Below are 23,368 nucleotides of genomic sequence, written 5' to 3'. Positions count from 1 at the left end.
CCGACCGGTCCGCAGCCCCGCCCCGGCCCCTCCCTCCGGCTGTGCGGCTGGTCTGGCGGCGCCGGCGCGGGGACGGGCGGAGGCGCGGGAGGTGGGGCGGCGCCGCGGGCAGGGCCGGGCGGACGGGCGCTGGCAGCGGGGGCAGCGCCGCGGGCCCCTCCAAGTGGCCGCAGTCCGGGCCTTGCCCTCCCATCCTGCTCCAACGCGGTGAGTGCGAAGGGCGGGCCCCAAGGGTGCGTTTGTATTCCTGTCTGCCTCGGTCCGGGTTCGGGTCCGAGCGTCTCTGCGGGTGGGGGCGCGGATGATTTTCAAAAGCTGTGCTTGTCTCTGTCCACGTGAGGCGTGTCCATGAGAGCAGCAGGGGGATTCTTCGGGCTGTGGCTGCTCACGTGAGGTCCGTGTTTTGAGGGGGGAGGCGCGGATGGATGGGTGATGGTTCCTTGGAGGAGCGCGGGGTTTGGGAGCTTGTGTGTGTTGGCGGAGGGTGGGAACGCTACGGGCCAAGGATGGGGGGGGTTGCGGAGGGGAAGTGGGGTTGCTGAGTGGGACTCTGGAATATTGTGGCCCAGCATGTCTGAGGGGTCCCTTTCTCCCTGGTGCAGACACCTCCACCCCTTGGAACCCCCTCCGTCCTCTGACACCCACAGGCCCACCAGTCAGGGTGGAGGACACCCTTTCCTCCCCTAGCACTGCTCAATAGACAGGAAGCCTCATGCAGAGGCTGTTTCTCATAGGAAAGGACCCCTCTGTTTCCCCTGCAGCCTAGGCCCCGCCTGGAGGACCCCCGGGCCCGTCCTGGGTTCTGACCTCCTCCCTCCTGGCTGCAAACCTGCAGGGACAGATGGTTGCAGGTTGGAGGGGCAGGCTGCACCCCAGGGAGGTCAGTCCGACTGAGGGCAGGCCTTGGGCTTGTTCCTGGCGTGGGGGTCTCTGATGTGGACAACAGAAACCCAGGACTGGCCCCAGCAGGAAGATCCGATTCGGGAGATCAGAGCAGGTGCAGAGGTCTTGTTCACAGGTTTCTCCCTGCGAGTCTGTCCAGCTCACCAGTGCCCATTCATCCCCTAAGCAGGGCTCTGGTTTGCTGCAGAACTGGAATCAGAGCTGCAGGCCTGACAGGTGCCCTGCCTCTCTAGGCTTGCATGCCTCCAGTGACAGAGCACTTACTACCTTCTGCTGTGGGAAAGCTTCCTTATGTTAAGCAGAGGTATCTTTCCGTGGAACTTTATTCACTTGTCTTGTTATTTGCCATTACTTTTGCATCTCTCTTTGATGAAAGGGAACTACAGAGATTTAAACATGGCTCTCCTGTCACCAACATACACTGAGCACCTCCTGTGTGCCAGGTACCTCTGCAGCCACTTAGGGGACAATGGCATTCTTGCTGAGAGAAGGACTTGAGCAAAGGGCCCATAGTTGAGACACAGCTTGGGTTCAGAAAAACTGTATGGCTGGAGTAGAGGGTGCTCATAGGGAGTGTCATGGGTGACTTAAAACCAAGCAAACATTTATTTTGAAAGGAGGGGGCAACTGTGACCACCCTGTAACACACCTAGCCTTTCGGTGAAACTATTAATCAGATCATCAAGATAGTACAAGATGGGATTTAATCATGGGCACATATTACAATCTGTAAAAACCCTTGTCTTGAAAGGGAACCTTGGAAATCTCAGATTTTGAGAACAAAAAGACCCTCCCCTTTCCCAATTTACAAGTAAGGGAATGGAGTAGGAACTTGCCTTAGTGGAGTTAGTGACAGAGTCAGGACTAGATCCTACATCTCCTGACTTTTTAAACCTAGACACATTTCAGAGGCAGAATCAAGGCCATAGTTATAGCTTGTATCTCAAAGGTGAAAGAAAAGGCATAATTGAGAAGACTATCAGGGTTCTGGCTTGTGTGGCGAGGTGAATGGTAGTGCCTTTTATTGAGATGAGAAACATAGCAGGAAGAGTAGGCTAGGGAAAAATGAATTAAGGTTTGGACTAGTCCCTGTGTACCATCTAGGTAGAGATGCCCAAGATGCAGTTGGATGTACAGGTCTGGGATTCAGGAGAGTCATCAAATACAGGAGATAAGGCTTTGGAAGTCATTAGCAATTGGGTGTTAACTGAAACGAGGGGAGATAATGAGATTGGCCAGGCAGAGGATGAAAAATGAGAGGAGAAGAGGCCCTAAAACAAAACCCTGTGGAAATAAACATTTTTTTTTAGGAATGGGCAGGGGAGGGGCAACCAAAGAGGCAAGTGGAGAACCCACATGGATTGGAGTAAAAACATCAAGTAGCCTCTGCCCTTCTGAGTTTTGCACTTTTGCCCACCTGGTCCATATTTCTTAATTTTTCATGCTTCTATTTCTTTACTCACTGTTTTCCCAATGTACTTATCAATCACCTGTTTGTCACTCAAGACTCGGCCAAATATCCCTTCCTCTAGAAGCCTTCTTTATTCTCTACCACTCTCAGAGTTAGATAGTTCCTCCTGTTTGATGCTGTTGCAGTTTGAACATATCACATTGTAGTTAAGTATTTCCATGTCTGTTCCCACACTAGTCTAAAAACTTGTAAAAGACAAGGAGTGTGTCTCCAATTCCCAGTTGAAGGGTCTGGCCTAGAGTGTGCCGGGGGAAGTTTGATTGAATGGTTCATTCACCTACTCAGTCTGGCAGTGATGAGGAAGATGGTACTGTGAATTTTATCACTTTCCTTCTGTGACAATCTTATTTAATGGATTCCTTGGCTTTTAGGACTTTACCTCATCCAAGGCTTCTTTTGTTTCAGGGAAAACCCAAAAACTGTAACCTGCAGTCATTTGTCATTTTGCTGAAGTCTCAAATAATTGAATACACCTGGAACCTAGTGAGTAGCATTGAGTCATTTTAGCAAGCAAGTGAGCCTAGTTGACCTCTTGCATCCTTTTGCAACAATGCCTTAGTCACCTCCACTCACAGCTGTGTAAATCTTGTGTACTAGGAATCTTGTGAGATTGTAAGAGGAAGTCATAGGGGAAGTTAATGCTGTGTGAGAATTTGGAGAAACTGAAAAGCCTTGAAGCACATCCATGGCAGATGTCAAAGATCTAGTGGAGTCAGCACTGGCTGTCTTTGTTCGTAGTCAACTTCTTCCTTAACTCTGTGAATCTGGCTTCCTTTCTACTAGCCCCTGGAAGCCACACTCTTTGGGGTTAATGACAGCTTCTTTGGAGCTTTAAGTCATGGGACGTCTCTGCAGCATTTCACTGCCTTGCTCATGAATCTCTCTTCTCCCTTGGCCTTCATGGCATCTTTCTTTCCCACTTGTCCTGCCTCTCTGGACATACCTTCTCAATCTTTATAGGCTTTGCTTCCTGGGCCTGTCCTTTAAATAAATATTGAGGTTCCTGGGGGCTTAGTCATAGGCCCTCCTTTCTCACCTTACTCTCTCTGTGTGATGTCTTCCACTTCCATGGCTTCAGGAACCATATTTACACCAACAACGTCCAGATCTATATCTCCAGGCCAGACCTCTCTCTCGAGAGGCCTGTCTTTCCAACTGCCGGCTGAACCTTTCCACTTGAATTATGTCCCAAAGGCACCTCAGATTCATCATATTAAACTCTGGGCTTATCACCTTCTCACCCAAACTGCTCTTCCAGAGTTTTCAAGCTAGAAAACTAGGAATCATCTCTGATTCCTTCTTCTCCCCCTGATTCTTCATATAAAACCAACCAGTCACCAAGTTCTGTTGATTCCTCCCTATGAGATCCACTTCTCTTGACCTCCCTTTGCCACCCCTGTAATCAAGGCAATCTCTTAACTTTCTATTCTTGACCCCTCTAAACTATTTTCTACATAGAAATCAAAAATATACTTTTGTCACTCTATACTTAAACCCCCCCTCCCAGAGTTTTCCTTTGGTTTTTGGATAAAGTTTTAATCCCCTAGCAGAGAAGGGTAAAGTCTAAACTCCATAATAAGATCAACAAAGCATTGCATGGTATAGCTCTTGCCTACCTCTCCATCTCTTCTCTTAGCCCTGTCACAGTGTGGTGCAGCAGCCTGCTGATGCAGAAGGCACCATGCTCTCTAACTTTTACTCATCTTGTAGTTCTCAGCTTGAATGTCACTTTCTTTAGAACTCCCTTGGCCTCCAACCTCCAGACCCACCCCTGCCCCAGATCTAGGTTAGGTAACCTTCTTTGTACTCTTGGAGCAATCTGTGCTTCCCCATCATGGCCCTTACCACATTGCATTACAGTAATCTATTTATTAGATTGTGGAATCCATGAAGGCTGAGCTGTGACTATTTATCTTTGTGTCCCCAGGCCTAGCAGAGGTGTTGAGTGAATGCTGAATGAGGGAATGAGGTGCCTTGAGAACCGAGCCATAAAGGATGGGTGAGATAAGGGAATGCAGAAGGCAGCCTGAGGAAAGAGGGTGAAGTCCAGCTTTGAGTCCAAGGCCCTACAAGTGTCTGCTGTGATAAACAATCCACCTGAACCACTGCCCGCAGTACTTTGGGGGAAGATCTGTAGAGCACAGTGGGATGGGAGAGATGAATAGGAGCCCAGGAGAGGTAGGGGATCTTAGATTCAGGCTGGGGTATGGCCTCAGCGGCTGCATGCGCAGTAAATCTGGGTGGGGAACTGAAGCAGGAAGGGGAGGGGAGGGAGGAGCTGTCGGTCCTTGGACATAGCCCAATCCCCGCCCCTGTGTGACAGGCTGGGACAGCCCTCTGGGCTTGGAGCAAGGTGGAGCCTGATATCCAGCTGCCCCAGCAGGGCCCAGCAGACCACTCCTAGTCATCATTCCAGCCCTCCCCTTCAACAGACAGAAGCTTCAGCTTGCATTGGCCTCCTGGTCCTTCCGCCAACCCTCAATCTGTCCTCCCTCCTGCTATGTTGTCCTGGTATTAAGTCTCCAGAGTCAGAACTTGTCACATCTGGAGATACAATCTCAGGATCCCAGTGCCCACACTAGGGAAAGATGCTCTCAGGCATGCCCTCCCCACCCTATGCACACCCACCCTCATGCAAACATAAGGCATGTGCAGCTCAGCCCTCAGCGCAGGGCTCTGCACCAGACCCCCTGCATTCATTTGTTTATTCATTCATTGTCTTTAGAGAGGTCCATGATGCCACTAACTGGGCGCAGACAGTGGTGACCTGGCCCTGAGCACTGCCTATTTTGCAGTAGTCCAGCTGTTTTTCTGCCTCCCTTCATGACCAAATTTCTGCCATGAACTGCCTGCATCTGCTGTGTTAACTTCATCTCCCATTTACTCAGCAGTCACTATGACCTGACTTCTGTCCCCACCACTCCACCGTCACCACCAAATCTGATGGACACTCTCCAGTCCTGTTCTTGCTTCCCCCCTCCTCTTTCTTGAATTGCTCTCTCTCTCTTAATTTCTTTGGTTCCACACTCTCTTGATTTTCCTCTATCCTCTTTCTCAGTCACTTTTGCTGGCTTCCCTCCCTAGCGCTGGGCCTTTTTCTTATCACTGTCCACTCTGTCCCTAGCAGTCTCATCCATTCTTCCTGCTGTAGGTGCCATTAATATGCCAATGATCCCAAATCAATAATCAGCCCAGACGTCTCTCTTGAGCTCCTATATTCTGTTCGTTACTTGACATCTCTACCTGGACATCACAGAGACACGCCAAACTTAGCATGTCTAGACCAGAATGCCCCAAACCAGCTCCTGCTCAGCTTTCACCGTCTCTGTTCATGACCCATTGTTTGCTCAAGCAAGAAACCTGGGAGGCATTATCGACATTCCTTTTCCCTTCTCACATGCAGTCTATCATCGTGTCCTTTTAATTCATGAACATTTCTCAAATCAGTCTACCTTTTTGCCTATAGCTCTGCTAACACCCAACATTATCTTACCTGAAGAACTCTGATAGCCTCCTAACTGTTCTCCCTGATTCCACTCTTCCTTCTCTTCCTCTTCATTCTCATAGCTGCCGGAGTAGCTTTCACATTTATTTGTATTTGTTTAGAAATTGCAACATCCCCATTCCCAACTTAGATAAAATCAAATTCTTTCTTTTCTCCTATCATCAATCCTGGCCTATAAATCAAATTCTTAACATGCCCTACAAGGTCCAACATGATCTCAATCTCTGCCTATCTCCCCAAACTCAGCTCTTGCTTTTATTTACTTTAACCACACAGTTCTTTTATGTTCTCGATGAGCCTTCTGCCACAGTTCCTTCAGCCCAGAGTGATTTCCCTGACTCCTTAGTGTTCCCTGCCCTTACCCCATTTTTCTCCTGTCCTCCAGAGCTCTAAATAAAAGTTACCTGCATAGAGAGCCCTTCACTGATCACCCAAAGTGTTCTTTCTGATAGCATCCTTTTTTTCTTTGTAGCACTCCCATGCCACCAATTTGTAATTATGTATTTACTTGGTTATTTACTTTTTAATATCCACCACCACCTCCCCACCACAAGGACAGTGACTGTATCTGTTTTATGAGTCCATTCCCAACGCCTGTACAAAGTAGGTACCTAGTAAATAAATATTTGTTGAATCACTGAATTAATTCAATAAATATAGATCTATCCTTATGTCTGGCTCTGTGTTAAGTGCTAGGAATGAAAAAATAAAATACCTGCTGTCAAGAACATTGCCTGGAGTGGAGGAAGCAGAGAAGTAACAAGAAAATTATAGCATAGTGTGTAAGTGCCAGGATGGAGGAAACACAGGGTGCTGAGGGACACAAAGGTGAAGCACCTAACCCAGACTCTGGGAAATCAGGGAAGGTCCTCTAAAGTTAGTGACATTTACACGGAACCTGGAAGATAAGCGGTAAGTAGGCATCGGCCAGGCAAAGGGGATAGGAAGAGGATGGCGGGCAGAGGGAACACAATGTGTGACTGCCCAGAAGCAAAGGAGAACAAAGAGTTTTCCAGGAACTGAAAAGAAACCAGTGTGACTGATCATGGAGTCATGAGACATGAGGTTGTAGAGGAAGGTATGGGCCAGACAAAGCTAAGCCTTGTTGGCCAATGTAAGGAGTTTGGACTTTGTCCTCTGGACAATGGTGAACCATTGAAGAAATTTAAACAGGGAGTAGTGACATGATCAAATCAGTGTTTTAGAAACCTCATTCTGGCTGCAGGCAGTACATATGAAAAGGGAGAAGTGAGGAGACAAGGACACTAGTTAGGAGGCTATTGCTGTATTCCAGGAGAAAACCGATGGTGGCCTGAATTGGGGGTGGTATCTGTGAGATTGGAGAGAAGGGGATTAGGTATTCGGGAGACAATCCTGACCTCAGTACGGACTGGATATGAAAAGGAGTGCAACCCCAGGTAGTGGTGCTAGGGGTGTGTCAGGGCACAGATGGAAGAGCTGCAGGTAGTCAGAGGAGAGACACTCCGCTGAAAAGGCCTCTTGGAGGAGGATTTGGGGCAGGCAGAGGAGACGAAGGGTGGCTGTGTCAGCGAAAACAGGCATCCCTGTGCCATGCACTCAAAACATACAATTTCATGTTCTCAAATAACCAGGTGAGATAGGGATTATTAACTGCATAAGTATTGTCTTAATCTCTTTTGTGTTGTTAGAGGAATATCTGAGGCTGGGTGATTTATAAAGGAAAAGGTTTATTTGGCTCATGATTATGGATGGCTGGAAAGTTCAAGATTGGGCATCTGGTGAGGGCCCCAGGCTGCTTCCACCCATGGCAGAAGGTGAAGGGGAGACCGCGTGTGCAGAGATTACATGGCGAGAGAGGAAGAAAGGGGAGGGTTCCGGGCTCTCTTTAATAACCAGCTCTTGTAGGAACTAACAGTGAGAACTCACTCACTCTCCAACCCCCAGGGAGGGCATTAATTTAGTCATGAGGGATCCACGCCCATGACCCAAACACCTCACATTAGCCCCACCTCCAGCATTGGAGATGAAATTTCAACATGAGGTTTGGAGAGAACAGATGTCTAAACCAAAGCAATTACAAATTAGGAAACTGAGGCTCAGCAAAGTTATGTGAATTGTCCAAGGTTACATAGCTGGTGAGAGGCTGAGCCAGGTTTAAAACCCAGTCTAACCCTAAGTCTGTGCTCTTAAGAAGAATACCATGCTCAGGGGTCACTGAGCCCACCTACTTCACTCTGCTCCTTCCAATCACTGCCCGGTCCTGCCCCTGGCAAGGAGGGCGGGGGCAGTACGGTGGGGGGGATTCTCTGCAGGGGCTTTGAGTGGTGGGGATCAGGCAGGGAGAGGGAGTGCTGGCCTCCCTGGTGCTGACCATCTCTCCATGCAGAAGCTGGTGTGAGTGGCAGGAGCCATCTGTGGGCACCATGGCAAAGAGGGAGGACAGCCCTGGCCCAGAGGTCCAGCCAATGGACAAGCAGTTCCTGGTATGCAGCATCTGCCTGGATCGGTACCAGTGCCCCAAGGTTCTGCCTTGCCTGCATACCTTCTGTGAGAGGTGAGGGGGTGTGTGAACTGGGGAGGGATGAGTACCTTGCAGGCTCCCCTGAGAAGGGAGCAGCATGTGTAAACCTGTAATAGGTGAGGGAAACATGAATGTATGGGAGGGTTGTAGGTAAACCCCAACCTGCAGTAAGTGAGGGTTTGGGGGCAAGAACCTGGGAGAGGACCGGAAGCTCCTAACACTGAGCCATGGTCCCTGCCCAGAATAGGGCCTTCTCTGCACCTTTCCAAACCCCAGGGCAGCTTTTGATGCCGCCAGAGAAATCAGACTGTGCTGAGACTCCTCAAGCAGCTCTGGCATCAACAGAGTTTGTGACTAGTGGGAGGCTATTTGAAGTTATCTGTCCTTCTCTGCCTGTTTTCATTGTCATCCTCAGGCACTGAGTGAAAGGCAACCCCTCCCAATCTCTAGGCTTCTATCTGTCATTCATTCATTCAACACATATCTATTTACTGAGCAACTACTATGTGCCAGACTCTGTCCCAAGCATTGTATGCAGTGATAAGCAAAAACAGACATGATCCTTACTCTTAAAGAGCTTACAATATAGTAAAGGAGAAAGTAATCAAATAATCATATGGTCAGATTATAGATAAATATAATATTGCACCCTCAGTGAGTGCTGCAAATAAAGTGCTAAGCCACAAGAGATTAGCATATAGGATCTGTTATAGTTTGGACAATCAGGGAAGGTTTTGCTGAGGTGCAATTTGGAGAATGCATAGGAGTTAGCTAGGTAAAGGGAGTTGGAAGAGCGTTCTAGGCAGAGAGAACATTGGGAGGGGCCGTGTGGCATGAGGGAATGTGTCAGGTAAGAGGGCCTAGAAGCCCGGTGGGACTGGAGCAGAGCGAGTGTGATTGAAAGGAAGATGGCATGGGATGAAGCTGGAGGTGTATGTAGGTGGGGGCCAGACCACTTGGGGTTTTGTAGACCTGTTAAGATTTCACCTTTACCCTGAGAGCTACAAGAAGCCTTTGCAGGGTCTTATAAATGATCACATCTGTATTTTGACAACATTATCTCTCAGGCCCTCATCCTTCATTGCTCTGTCTGGGTTGTCTGGTCCCTGGGTCTTCTCACTATTGCCTCCATCCAAGCTTTCCCCCTGACTCCTTCCTCCATTGAAACCTGGCTCTGCCCCAGGAACACCGCTTCCCTTTCAGCCCTGCTTTTTGAGATTCTGGCTCTACTGCCCTTTCTCCTTCGTCTACTGGAAACAGTCTTAGGCTTCCTGCCCATTCAAGTTCTTCCATCAGCCTGAAGACCTCACTACCCACTTATGCCTCTTGGCTCTTGACTGTTTCTCCAGGGACGTCCTCCACTCCACCTCAGTGACACTCTTTGCCAACCATGCCCTGAATGTTGTCATCACGCAGAATGATACCACTTCTGTGGTCCTAAATTCCAGTATTCCACTCCTGGCTCACATCATCCTACTCCCACTGCACCACTTTTGACTCAGTGGAGACATCTAGCCCCTTCAACTGCTCCCTCTTTTCCTGGTTGCCAACTCCACCCTGACTTCCCTTTCTTTCCTGCCCATCCTGGATCCCATGACTGACCATCTGACTGCCCACGCCCACAATTCCTGCACACCTTTGCCCTGTGCTAGACTCAGTAGAAGCTCAATAGTGGATCAGAGCCGTAACTGGATGCCTCTACACTTTCTCCTGTGCCTAGACCACTGATCACTCATGGAGAAAAGCAGTGCCTGAGAAATTGTAATAACAGTGGCTACCATGTATTGATTGCTTATTATTTGCCAGGGACTGGCTAAGTGATTTACATTTATTGATTTACTTAATCCTCACAACAGATCCTTTATTATCCCCATTTTAGAGAGGAAGAAACCAAGGTTCAGAGTCAGTTAGTAATTAGGAAATATTTCCAAGGCTACACAGCAAGTAAATAGCTAAGGTCTGAATCTACGTTTAACTGCAGAGCCTTCACTCTCAACTAGGATTCATGCATGTATCCCTTGGTCCCTGCCCTCAGAGAGCTTATGTTCTACTGAGCGGTGACTGACAGTGAGCAGGCAAATAAACAAGCAAGCCTCAGTCTGTGTTAAGTGTTTTGCAGGAAATAGCCAAGGAGTAAGTGGGGGTGGTTGGGGTTGGGGGACTATTCTGTATTCATCAGGGAAGGCTTCCCTGAGGAGGTGACAATTGACCTGTATCCCGAGGATGAGAAAGGGACAGACATACAGATTGTTCCAGACAACAGAAAAATCTGTGCAAATGCTTTGAGGAAGAATCAGACAGGGCAGGTTCAGAGACAAGAAAAGAAGCCAGTGTGCTGATTGAGGAGGAATGTAGGATGAGGTGAAATTGGAGAGAGCCAGGACAGTTCATGGGGGAGCTTGTAGGTTTAAAGAAAGTGTTTGGATTTTGTTCTAAATGCAGTGGGATACTATTTGAGGATCATGTTTTAAGCAGGGAAAAAAGGTGATATACATTAGACTCTTTTTTAAAGTTCACCCTGGCTGTTGTGTGGAGAATGGGTTATAAGGGAGCAAGGATGGAAAGAGGAGACCAGTTAGGAAGCTATTATAAGCCAGGTATGCTCAACAAATAGGAAGGAGGTATTGATGAGTTATAAGGCGTTTTGCAGGAGAAATGCTAGAATCAGTGAGCTAGCTAAGAGAGCTGCGGAAGAGCAGAGTGGAATGGATGAAATGCAGATTTTCACAGTTGATGCAGTGACTGCTAATAAGATGTAGGTGGTGATGGCAGCATGGGAGTGGACAGCTGAGGTGACATGGAGGAAGAGATCATCGGGGCTGCAGAGGTCAAGAATTAAGAAATCATGATGGTGGATGGATGTCATGCCACTGAGAACAATGGCAGAGTGTGTGTGGCAGGGGCAGGTAATAGAAGAGAGTGAGCCAGGAGAAAGACTAAAGTGGATGGGGGAGTAGCCATTAGGTTAGCAGCAAAAATAACAAGGCGGGGTGGTATAGACAGAAGGCATGAGCTTCAGAGGAGCTGAAGAAGAATAGTTTAGAAATGTTCCAGTTGGGAAGAGGGAGGGCTCTACCCCACCTTCTGGCCCTAAGGAATGTGGAGTATGAAACAAAAACCACTCTCTATTTGAGAGGACTGCAGGGAAAAGTAGGTCACAATTAAATAAGTTAATATTTGTGAAGCACTTAGAATCATGCCTGGCACATAGTATTTGTCAGATTTTAATTAATTAAGATCAAAAGGCATAGGGAACATTAAGAGAAGAGATGGAGGATATGGGAGAGTTTGCACAATGCAGATCTTCTCTCCACAAATTTGTGGTCTCCAAGCACAGCTTCCTTCAGCCCTGATGTCTGTTTCTAGTAAGTGTCCTCCCCACTCCCTTCAGTGACTAATCTGAGCCATCGCCATGCTCCCGAATCCTCCCTCCTTCACTCTGGGCAGCTGATCTTGCCTGAGGCAACTAAGCACCCTCTCTGTAACAGTGTCCCCTGTTCCTCTCTGTGTCCTTCCCTCCTTTCCCCATCCCTCCATCCAGAGGCTGGGGTCCACTCCTCCTCTTCAGGCCAGGCCAAGCCACTCCCCCATCCCCAAGACCTTGTCCTATCAGTCCTCTAGTCTATTTTACCTCTCCCTCTCGCCTGCCTCCTCTATTTATAAACATGCTCAAAACTCCCATTACAAACAGATAAAAACCCTTTGTCCCCTTGTCCCTCTTCTAGCAGCATCCAGCTCCTTAATCCCCTTCTCATTCAAACTTCCAACCTCCCTTCACTCTTCAACTTGCAGCAGTCAAGCTTTCCTTTCCCGGCCACTCCCTCACCCTGTTTTCCTTACAGACAAAAGTACCCTCACATTTGCCAAATTCAGTGGGCATTTTCCAGTCTTTACCTTACTCGACTCCTTGGCTGCGTTTGAAGTGATGACTACTCATTCTGTCCTGGAAATGTGCCATTCACTTTGTAGCCCTGACACTGCCACTCCTCCTACCTCTCTGCCTGGTCCTCTTTGTTGTCCTGCTTCAGGACTTACTGAGTGCTCTGTCCCTTTCTAACCCTTCTTGGCCAATCTCATCCTCTCCCATGGCCACCGAGGCCATCTAAATGGGGATGGCACACCCACCTCTGTCTCTAAGCTGCCTTCTCCCCACTATCTATCAGTGCCCTCTCCCTGGATGTTCCACTGTTAACAGTAAATTCAACCAGGACAGAGCTGAATTTTCCTATAACCTACTCTTCTTTGGGGTTTTCATCTTAGTGAATGCCACCGCTGTCCACTCTGTTGTCTAAGCTAGGAAGCTAGAAGTCAACCAAAACTTATCGCTTCTCTCACTCTCCGCATCTAATCAGACAACTCCTCCCACCTGTACTTCTTAATGCCTCTCAAATTTGTTCCCTCCTCAGAGTCTACATCACTACTGCCTACATTCAGGTCTTCCTCACTGGCTCCGGCACTCACTAGCTTTGTTACCTTGGACCACTTGCTGATTCTGAGCCTGTTTAAAAAAAAACATAAATTAGAAAGCAAAGCACCTGGCACATAGGTGCTTAATAAATGATAACTAGTTGATGATTCCATTGCCCCCTGTCTGCTGTCACATCCCCTTTAAATTCACCACCCCCCAAAAGAGGTGGTGAGAAGCAACCTGCTAAAATGTGAGCCTGGCTGTGCCACCCTCTTGTAGCTCCCTGTTGCTGGTGGGATAACTTCTAAGCTCCTTCACCTCTCTCACCATTCCTTGCCTTAGACTTCGTCTCCAGCCATATCGAACTGCTTGTAGTTCCTTACCCATACTGTGCCGTTTCTAGCTGCCTTCTATGTCTGGAACACCCTTCCTTCTCTCCCTGCACCTTTCTTTGATCAGGCTAACAATTATTTATCCACAAAGATTTAGCTTACTTTACCTCCTCTGAAGCCTTTCCTGGCCACCCTCTCCACCCACCTGAACCAGCTGCATTTCCTTATCATGCATCTGCTGTATTCCTTATATTCGTGATAAGCAATACTAGTAGCCTACCATATATAGTGCTTTTGTGAGTCAGACATTTGACATTTATTCCTCTTTAAATGTAAGTAAGTATTTTACATTTAATCTTTAATACCCTGTGAAGTCTGCACTGTCTCCATCTTACAAAGGAAGAGTCAAGGTTAAGTGACATCAGGGGTCACACAGTATAATAGGTGACTGACCCAGGAGTTGGACCCCAGCAGCTGGCTCCAGGACCCTTGCCCTTAATCATTACTCTATGTACTTCTCTAAACTCTATCTCTATGGTTCTTTTTTCTGTATAGACTGGAAGTATTTTAAGGGCAGGTATTGCGCTTTATCTTTTTGTCCCCAGAGCTTGACACAAATTTGGCAAGAGTAGGCAGTGAGTAAATGTATAATGAATTAAAGAAGTTGGAGGGGGGGCTAGTTGCACATTTTCTATGAGAAGGGTTTGTAAACACCTGTGAAAGGTGAACCTGTGCTTGTGCATACTGTGATAGTCTGCTCTTCTGAGAGGAGTCAGGGACGTGTTTCTACTCAGTTGTGAGGTGAGGCCTGTTACATCTGCTAGTGGATGAGATGTGTCAACCAGAGAGGTTTTGAAATGAAGTGTCATGGCACACCTGTGAGGAGGGGTCAGCACCCATGGGAGGTGTAAGGACGAGTGTTCTGATGCCACCTCACCCTTTCCTTCCTCTGACCCCTCCTTCTCCCTGGCCAGATGCCTCCAGAACTACATCCCCGCCCAGAGCCTGACGCTGTCCTGTCCGGTGTGCCGGCAGACGTCCATCCTCCCCGAGCAGGGCGTCTCGGCACTGCAGAACAACTTCTTCATCAGCAGCCTCATGGAGGCGATGCAGCAGGCACCTGATGGGGCCCATGACCCCGAGGACCCCCACCCCCTCAGTGCAGTGGCTGGCCGCCCTCTCTCCTGCCCCAACCATGAAGGCAAGGTGGGCCCAAGCGAGGCCCAGTGAGGCCAGGACTTGGGGTGGGAGGAGGAGAGGCATCGGGGGCTGGGGGCGCTGCCAAGTGGCTGTGGGTGAGAGGGTATTTCTCTGGTCCAGGTAGGGGGTCCGCTTGGAAGGTGAGGGGCAAGGAGGGCAGATGGGGAGGGGAGGGACAAAGAAGTGTGATGTGTAGCCGTTGCCTGACTGGAGCCCTTGTACCGTCAGACGATGGAGTTTTACTGTGAGGCCTGTGAGACAGCCATGTGTGGCGAGTGCCGCGCAGGGGAGCACCGGGAGCACGGCACGGTGCTGCTGCGGGATGTGGTGGAGCAGCACAAGGCAGCCCTGCAGCGCCAGCTCGAGGCCGTGCGCGGCCGGTAGGCACCAAGCAGGGACCTGGATGTTGAGGCCGCAAGAATGGTATCTCAACAGGGTCAGGGGAGGAGTCCTGGGGAGGGGATAGAAAGGGTCTGTGAAGGGCAGAGATCGAAGTCTCAGGGAGGTCTTAAGGAGGGGGTCTCCAGGAGGACGGCAGCAGGGTCCCCAGGGAGAAGGGATGGTTTGGGGAGGGCACCCCCAGCAACCCTGGTATGAGATGTTCCTCCTCCCCAGATTGCCACAGCTGTCGGCAGCGATCGCCTTAGTGGGGGGCATCAGCCAGCAGCTGCAAGAGCGCAAGGCAGAGGCCCTGGCCCAGATCAGCGCGGCCTTCGAGGACCTGGAGCAAGCACTGCAGCAGCGCAAGCAGGCCCTGGTCAGCGACCTGGAGACCATTTGTGGGGCCAAGCAGAAGGTGCGTCTGCTCATCCGTCCCCATCGCCTACCGTGAGATGGTTTTATTGCCCCCACTGTTTCCCTGCCTTCCACACCAGCGCTCCTCTTTCCCCAGCCGATACCTTCTGGCTCCTGACGCGGCTGCACCTGTGTCCTCTATCCACACACGCCCTCATATTTCTTTCATGCCATAGTAGTACAAGTTCATCAGTCATCGCAGAGAGCCCCTCCGTGCCAGTCTGCTTACCTACCCCTCCTTTACTCCTCCTCAGGTGTTGCAGACCCAGTTGGACACACTGCGCCAGGGTCAGGAACACATCGGCAGTAGCTGCAGCTTCGCAGAACAGGCACTGCGCCTGGGCTCGGCCCCGGAAGTGTTGCTCGTGCGTAAGCACATGAGGGAGCGGCTGGCGGCGCTGGCAGCGCAGGCCTTTCCGGAGCGGCCACACGAGAATGCACAGCTGGAACTGGTCCTTGAGGTTGACGGGCTGCGGCGATCGGTGCTCAACCTGGGCGCGCTGCTAACCACAAGCGCCACAGCTCATGAGACGGTGGCCACGGGCGAGGGCCTGCGCCAGGCGCTAGTGGGCCAGCCCGCCTCGCTCACCGTCACTACCAAAGACAAGGATGGGCGGCTGGTGCGCACCGGCAGCGCCGAGTTGCGCGCCGAGATCACGGGCCCCGATGGCACGCGCCTTCCGGTGCCGGTGGTGGACCACAAGAATGGCACATACGAGCTGGTGTACACGGCGCGCACTGAAGGCGAGCTGCTGCTCTCAGTGCTGCTGTACGGACAGCCGGTGCGCGGCAGCCCCTTCCGCGTGCGCGCGCTGCGTCCTGGGGACCTGCCGCCTTCCCCGGACGATGTGAAGCGCCGCGTCAAGTCCCCCGGAGGCCCCGGCAGCCACGTGCGCCAGAAGGCGGTGCGTAGGCCCAGCTCCATGTACAGCACAGGCGGCAAGCGGAAGGACAACCCCATCGAGGATGAGCTCGTCTTCCGTGTTGGTACAGATGGCCGAGGACAGAGCCAGTGGGGGTGGGGAAGGGGGTTCAAAATGACCTCGCAGTGAATTCTTCTGTTTTCCCTCCCCTCGCTTCCCCACAGGCAGCCGTGGAAGGGAGAAGGGTGAATTCACCAATTTACAAGGTGTGTCCGCAGCTAGCAGCGGCCGCATAGTGGTAGCAGACAGCAACAACCAATGTATCCAGGTAAGCACCTTCACCGCTCTCCCCCAACACCAAAGTAGGGTTCTCAAGCTACAGCCTCCTGAAAAGATAGAGTGTACAGGTCACCTCCTGAAAGATGAAACCCGGCAGCTAGTTCCATTCCTTAAGAGCAATGAATAAAAGCACCACCCCACACCCTCCTTCCGGCCACCCTGCCCCCCACAGGCCCCAACAGTGACCAGCACCTGGGAGTCAGCAACCAGGGTTTACTGTGCTTACGGCCTCTACCTCCCAGGCCGTGACTCAGGCCAGAGCAGCTTCTGGACCCTAAGGATTGGCTTGTTTCTCCTTCCCCACTGCCTCTACCTAAGCCTCTTACTTTCTCCCCTTTTCTCCTGGTGGTCAGGATGCAGGCTTGCCCTCTCCTGCTGTCTTCCAACATGCCTGCCTGGCTCCAGAATGTATGTTGTCTGGAGTCTCTGCAACCATCCGTTGTCTAGACAGGCAAATGGGGGTAGCCTGGCCAAAGGGGTGCCTTTCAGTGGCTAGAAGTTGTAGCACAACCTCACAGGTGGTCCTGCCCTGCCTCTCCCAGTGCCTTACACACTGATTAGGGCATCTGCCACGCTGAATGGGCCTGGTCTCTGCTGCACCATGAACTTCTTTTCAAAACTAGGAAAAATGGCTTTTTCTCTCTCTGTTCCTTGTAGTAAGCCTAGAGCCTCACAAAGTGGGCACCATTGCGGTAGACACAGCATAGCAGTTAAAAGCTCAGGCTCTGGAACCAGACACCTGAGCTCAAATCCTAGCTCTGCCACATACTAGCAAGTCATTTGAGCTTCAGTTAACTCATGTGTAAAATTAGGAAAAGCATGCCTCATAGGGTTGCTGGGAGTATTAAATGATGTAATGTACAATACCTGACACCTAGCCAACCTTCTAATATTAGCTATTGTTAAAAATACCATTGTCCAGGTGGAGGCTGTAAACAAAAGCCAGGAGGGGGGAAAGTGCTGGAGGTTGTTTAGGGAACTGGAAGGATCCCAGCAGGCTGGAAGTAGATTAGTATTAGGGCCAGGGGTAGCTGAGGTCAGATTGTAAATGGCTTTGGAGATGATGCTGTGGAATTTTGGTTTTATCCTGTAGGGGATTGTTGCTAACTACCATACACTTGGAAACATTTTAAGGGGTAGCAAAACATTTCCTTGAGGATCCTTACTACACAACACCTCTACATTTAAACTTCCTTACCCTGCTTGAGTGCTCCTGTCCTGGGTCTCGCTTTGCTAAGGTCTTTCCCCTCAGTGTCAGCTCCTCCCTGGACCATGCTTTCCACCCAGCAGGCTAAAAGTGCCCAGAACCCTTCTATGGCCAGATTCCTAGTCTTGTCCAGCCCACCTTTATTTCTACCCTATTTCTAAGAGCAGAGGAATGGAGAGGCCCAGTGCAGCACAGGAAGGCATTTGGGCCCAGCTTGGATGGTGAGGAGGAGATTGGAAGGCTGGGGGGTCAGGGAGGATGCTGGGCCCTACTCAGGTACTCTCTCTACCTTCCAGCTCCTTTTCTCCTCACTAGGCTAGGGATGCTTCCTGGCTTAAAAGTTGGAATTTGGGACACCTTCCCTGTTGTGCTTACTGCTCACATGCATAGAAAGATGGGTGCTGCTTTGTCTCCCCCATGAGGGGCTGTGTCTGCCCATTGTTTCAGGGTGGGGAACTGAGAGTGAGGGCCTGGTACAGCCCTCTCCCTTCCAAACACCTGCCACTCCTATGGCAGTCCTCCTCCTTGCTTCCACTCCCATCCACACCCCAGTGTCATTGCTGCTGGGAGCCTGGCTCTCGGATTCCTAACCTGCGTTTCTGCTTCTCTTACTCTGGGGTTCTCAGGGCTGGTATGGGTTGGGCTCCCAGATGGGTGTCACAACCCCCTCACTTCATGAGGATTGGGGTCCTCATGAACTTTTCCTTCTTTGGACCCTTCTGTAGTAGAGGGTGAGGCAAATCCCCTCATTGAGCAGAAGTAGCATCAGCTGACAGAAGACAAAAACAATTTTGTGGTTTTGAAAGAAGAATTTGATTTTATATATATTATGTCCGTGTATAATTTTCTTAGCCTGAAATTTTATCAGCTCTTCTGTGAAAACGTTCTCTTTCCGTTCAGGCAGAATGTTAATCACATTCTTCTGAGTGCCCTTAGACTTTTGCTATAGCACTTTTCAGACTTTCCTGGAATCATCGGTTTGTTTTGTTGTTTTACTTTCTGGTTTTGTCTGGTTTTGTTTTCTTTTGTTTTTAGTCTCTCTCCCCCACTAGATTCTGAGATGCCTGAAGTCAGGGATCCCCTTACTGATGGTATGGTAGAGGAGAGAGATGTTAAGGACCAAATGAGGACACCGGCAGATTCTAGAGATAGAATGGCAGATTTTGATGAGCCATCAGATGTCAAGGAAGAGGGAGGGATCCAGACTGAGTAGACGGAGCAGGCCTGGGTATAAGTTGATGAATCTGCTTTTGCACGTGTTGAGTTTGAGATAGCTGTGGCATCCAACTGGAGATGTCCAGTTCAGATCTGAGATTGAGCCGAGGAATTCATTCATTTGTTGAATGTCTACTAAGTGCCAGGTGCTGTACAGTGCTGCAAATGCAGCAGCAAACAAAACCAATGCAGTCCCTGCCGCACACAGGGCTTACATCTTTAAAGGGGAACACAGACATTAAACAGTTATTTAGCTATGAAGCAACAGTTGTTATGAAGGGAGTTATGAAGCATGTATCACGAAGACCTAACTTTATGTATATTTGTTGAGTGCTGGGGGTGGGGCGGGGTGATCATTAAAGGCTTCTTTGAAGAAATGACCTGGAAATTCTGAGAATGGAAAGATGAGTAGGAGTTGGCCATGTGTAAGGGGTAGGATAGGATAGGATGGGAAGAACAAGTCCTCCCAAAGCCTCATCAGTGTTTAGCCTAAAACTGATCTGCTCAGACTGGAGGGTACAGATGTGTTACCTCACTGCTGAGCTGGTGGGACACTTTAGCCCATGGTACCTCCCTTCTCATACTGATGAGTGCTGTCCTGCCACGGGGGACCAACACAGAACCCAGCAGCTGTGCTGGTTGGCCAGGGGAGGGCTTGTGGAAGGTCCTCATCAGGAGGAAGTGGTATCTGTTGGTAAGATCAATTTAAACAGGCTATGTGGGACTACAACATGGGGGTGGAGGTGGGGTTGGGCGGGGAGCCCAGTCCACTAAGAAGGCAGTGGGTCTTGATCAAAGAGCAAGGCCAAGGCCCAGAACTTGAGTTCTCCAAGGCTGCTCCTGGCTCTCGTTCATCTTGTGTCCCCAGAGGTTATAACAAAGCAGAACATATGAGACTTACACAGTGAGTAATGTTTTGGCTGTGAAGAAGAAGCCAGCAGGCTTAGCTTAAGGGGAAAGGAAGACTAAAGGAGGTCCATTTGGGATGAGGAGACCTGAGGGTGTTAGATGGCTAAGGTGGAGGAGGTGGGAGAAGGGAGAAGTTGGAAAGTTCACTCTATCTAGGAGGAAGGTTTCCTTGTCAGCCCCATAGCCTGATAGACTAATCCTTGTATACTTTCTCCCCTCTCACCTACCCCTTTCCAGTCTGCTACTAATTCCTGTTGAGTCTTCCCTCTGTATATCTCTCCAGTCTGTCTGCTTCGCCCCAGCCAGTTTCCTTGGTCCAAACCATCATCACTTCTCACTTGGACCACCGAAGCAGCCTCTGCCGGGTGGTTAGCTTCCAGTCTTGACTCCTCCCCGTAGCCAGAGTGTTCTTTCTTAAAAGCAAATCTGATCTTGTCGCTTCTCTGCCCAGGAACTTTGAGTGATTCCTCATGATACCCAGGATAAAACACAGTTCCTTCTGTTGTTCACCTGGGTGCTCCCTGCACTCCAGCCACACTGGGCAGGTCCTCAAACAGTGCCCATATTGGACTCTGTGCCTTTTACCTGTTCACTCTGCTTGAACGCCTTTTCCTCCTCCTTTACTGGCTGACTTCCGCTCATCATTTGGCGTCTGTATTAGACCATTAGTTCAGATACCAGCTTCTCTTATAGCCTGTCCTCACCGTTCCCTCAGCCTGTTTGTATTCTCACAGTCCCATTCACACCTCACACCTCTGCTGCATGTGCCCCGGGCCTGTCGCCATCTTTGATTTCTCTCTGTACCCCCGGCATGGTGTCAGTAAGTGCTTCTTGAGTGACTGAATAAATGGGGGGGTCTTCTCCTCAGGATCCTACTCCCTTCTCTCTGTGCCCACAGTGTCTCCCCTCCTCCCTGCTCCCTCCCCTGCTCCTCTGCTCCAGGTTTTCTCCAATGAGGGCCAGTTCAAGTTCCGTTTTGGGGTCCGAGGGCGCTCACCTGGGCAGCTACAGCGCCCCACAGGCGTGGCAGTGGACACCAATGGAGACATTATCGTGGCAGACTATGACAACCGTTGGGTCAGCATCTTCTCCCCTGAGGGCAAGTTCAAGGTGAGAGGCCTACAGTTGCTGTCCTCATACCCTGGTGACCCGCTGAGCAGACCAGTGTAGTGACTCCTGGTGGTCAGGGCCTGGACTGGTCCAGTCCTGCCTCCTCCTGTTCCCTGGCCCATCCCCAGGTTCTGCTTCGATGCTGGGCTGGGACTGCTCTCCCTACTAGTCAGGATAAAGCCCCTCATGGGTTCTCTTCCTCCAGACCAAGATCGGAGCTGGCCGCCTCATGGGCCCCAAGGGAGTAGCCGTCGACCGGAATGGACATATCATTGTGGTCGATAACAAATCTTGCTGCGTCTTCACCTTCCAGCCCAATGGCAAACTGGTTGGCCGTTTTGGGGGCCGTGGGGCCACTGACCGCCACTTTGCAGGTATGGGGGGACAACACCAATATCTATTCAAAGAACTCCCCTGGGTACCTAGCTCTAAAGACCCCTCCTCCTGTATCTTGGCCCTAGAGAATTCCCCTTCCCTGCATCCTAGCCCATCATCCCAGAGACCCCACCCATTTCCTAGCACCCTAGCTTTACTGTTCCAGGTACTCTCCCCCATCCCAGTGGGTGTCCCAGCTTACTGCCCTGTGGCCACTTTATATTTTCAGGGCCCCATTTTGTGGCTGTGAACAACAAGAATGAGATTGTAGTGACGGATTTCCACAACCATTCAGTGAAGGTCAGTGTCCTCCCTCCCTCCGTGGCCACTGTCCCAGCATCCTTTCCTCTTCCACAAGACTCCTCACTCCTTTACCTCCTTCTTTCCCTTGAAACCATTCATTCAAACAATAAACACTTATGGCGTGGCTCCTTTGTCCCAGACATATGCTAGAGGCTAGGGATACAGCAATGAACAAAGCAAACACATTCCTAGTCTTCTTGGTTAAAGTCTAGTAGGGAAGAGAAAAAGGTAACTAGGAAGCTACAGTATGATGTGATAGATTCTGTGACAGGGCAGTGCAGGGAACTGTGGGAGGGCGTAGCATAAGTGTTTGATTCAGAGGAGGCTATTTGAAGAAGACCTAAAGTACAAGTGAGAATTAGCCAGAAGGTAGAGAAGGAGGAGAGTGTTTGAGGCAAAGGACACAGGAGGAGCCCAGATGGGAGATGGGACCCCTTAGAGTATGTTCTAGAAACCACGAGCAGTTCGGGCTGGGTTTGAGGAGGGGACAGGTGCAAGGTGAGGATGAGGTGTGTGTGCCTGGTGAAGGGGCTTGCTCTACTCCCAAGAGCTGTGGGGAGTCACTGAAGGATTGCAGGCAGGGGAGTGAAGCAATCCTGTGAATCTCAGAGAGAACACTCAGGCTGTGGCAAGACGAGAGGCAGGAAGATCAGTCTTTTCAGTGATCCAGATGAGAAATGATAAGAACCTGGACCATGATAAAGGCATGGCAGTATATACACAGGGTACAGACTTGAGAGGGGCATTTGAGATAGAATCAAGAGTTCTGTTAATTCATTGGTTATCAAGCAGAGAAGAAGATGGGGTTGAGAATGACTCATGGTCGACTGGCTGGTACCAGTCATTGAGACAGAGAACTCGGAACAACTGACTTCCCAGAGACGATGGGCTGTTGAATTTGGTGTTCAAAGGACATCAGCTGGAGATGTCCAGTAGGCAGTAGGGTACATGGATGTGAAGCCTAGGAAGAAAATCTGGGGTACAGCCGCAGATCTAGGGGTCCTCAGCCCTTGGGCTTCACCCTGTCCTCCCCCAAGGCCCCACCCTCTGCCTGAGGCCAGGACCCCAGTCCCCAGCCCCTTCCCCCGCCAGGTGTACAGTGCCGACGGAGAGTTCCTCTTCAAGTTTGGCTCCCACGGTGAGGGCAATGGGCAGTTCAACGCCCCCACAGGAGTAGCTGTGGACTCTAATGGGAACATCATCGTGGCCGACTGGGGCAACAGTCGCATCCAGGTGAGTAAGGCTCTGGGATGGCATGAGGGTGAGGTTTCCTGCTGTGCCTCATGCACCCCTCCCTCAAAACTGCCTCTCGTCTGCCTGATCTCACCTCTCCCTCCATTCTCCACTCCTTCCCTAGGTATTCGACAGTTCTGGCTCCTTCCTATCCTATATCAACACGTCTGCAGAGCCACTGTATGGCCCACAGGGCCTCGCACTGACCTCGGATGGCCACGTGGTGGTGGCTGATGCTGGCAACCACTGCTTTAAAGCCTATCGCTACCTCCAGTAGCTGCACAGGGGCCCTGCCTGGCTTGTGAAGGGACAGACATAGGGGTGATTGGACAAGAAGGTCTGGCTGGGAGGTGGGCCAGACCTGGCAGCACTGAATGTGGGCTGTGGGCGTGGGTACGCCTGGTGCCCTCCCTTTCCCCCTTCCTCAACCCCACGGTTGCACTTTATTTATTCGGTTCTTGCTTTGGTGACTGGGTGGGCCTGGACTGTGGTCCCAAGGATGTGTGCAGAGCTTCACCCTACTCCCCTTACACACCTCCCCTGCTCCCTCAGTCTGCTCCCCACCCCCCAGCCTGGGGCCAGAACAGCCTCCTTCTCCAGGACAGAAGTCCCTCTGGTTGTCTCCCTACCACTCTATACACACTGACAGAGACAGCAATACCACACCCCCCATATTAAATAAATGTCTTCACCAAGA

General features: G+C 50.5%; 1 protein-coding gene across 2 annotated transcripts; it reads left to right on the top strand.

Moving 5' to 3' along the window:
• Positions 1-23,368, top strand: TRIM3 (tripartite motif containing 3). Of its 2 annotated transcripts, XM_045557356.1 has the most exons (12): positions 1-207; positions 8,248-8,415; positions 14,097-14,328; positions 14,551-14,702; positions 14,938-15,118; positions 15,372-16,104; positions 16,205-16,308; positions 20,593-20,760; positions 20,966-21,134; positions 21,365-21,435; positions 22,531-22,671; positions 22,796-23,368. In XM_045557356.1, exons 2-12 carry the CDS (start codon positions 8,285-8,287, stop codon positions 22,946-22,948), a joined length of 2,235 nt encoding a protein of 744 aa, XP_045413312.1. In that variant the 5' UTR covers positions 1-207; positions 8,248-8,284; the 3' UTR covers positions 22,949-23,368. The 2 variants fall into 2 exon arrangements, with proteins under 2 accessions (XP_045413312.1, XP_045413313.1); XM_045557357.1 differs by lacking the exons at positions 1-207; positions 8,248-8,415 and having other exon boundaries at positions 14,097-14,323.

Source organism: Lemur catta, chromosome 7 (genome assembly GCF_020740605.2).
Source record: "Lemur catta isolate mLemCat1 chromosome 7, mLemCat1.pri, whole genome shotgun sequence".
In the NCBI taxonomy this organism is placed as follows: domain Eukaryota; kingdom Metazoa; phylum Chordata; class Mammalia; order Primates; family Lemuridae; genus Lemur; species Lemur catta.
This window is presented reverse-complemented; position numbering and strand designations above follow the sequence as displayed.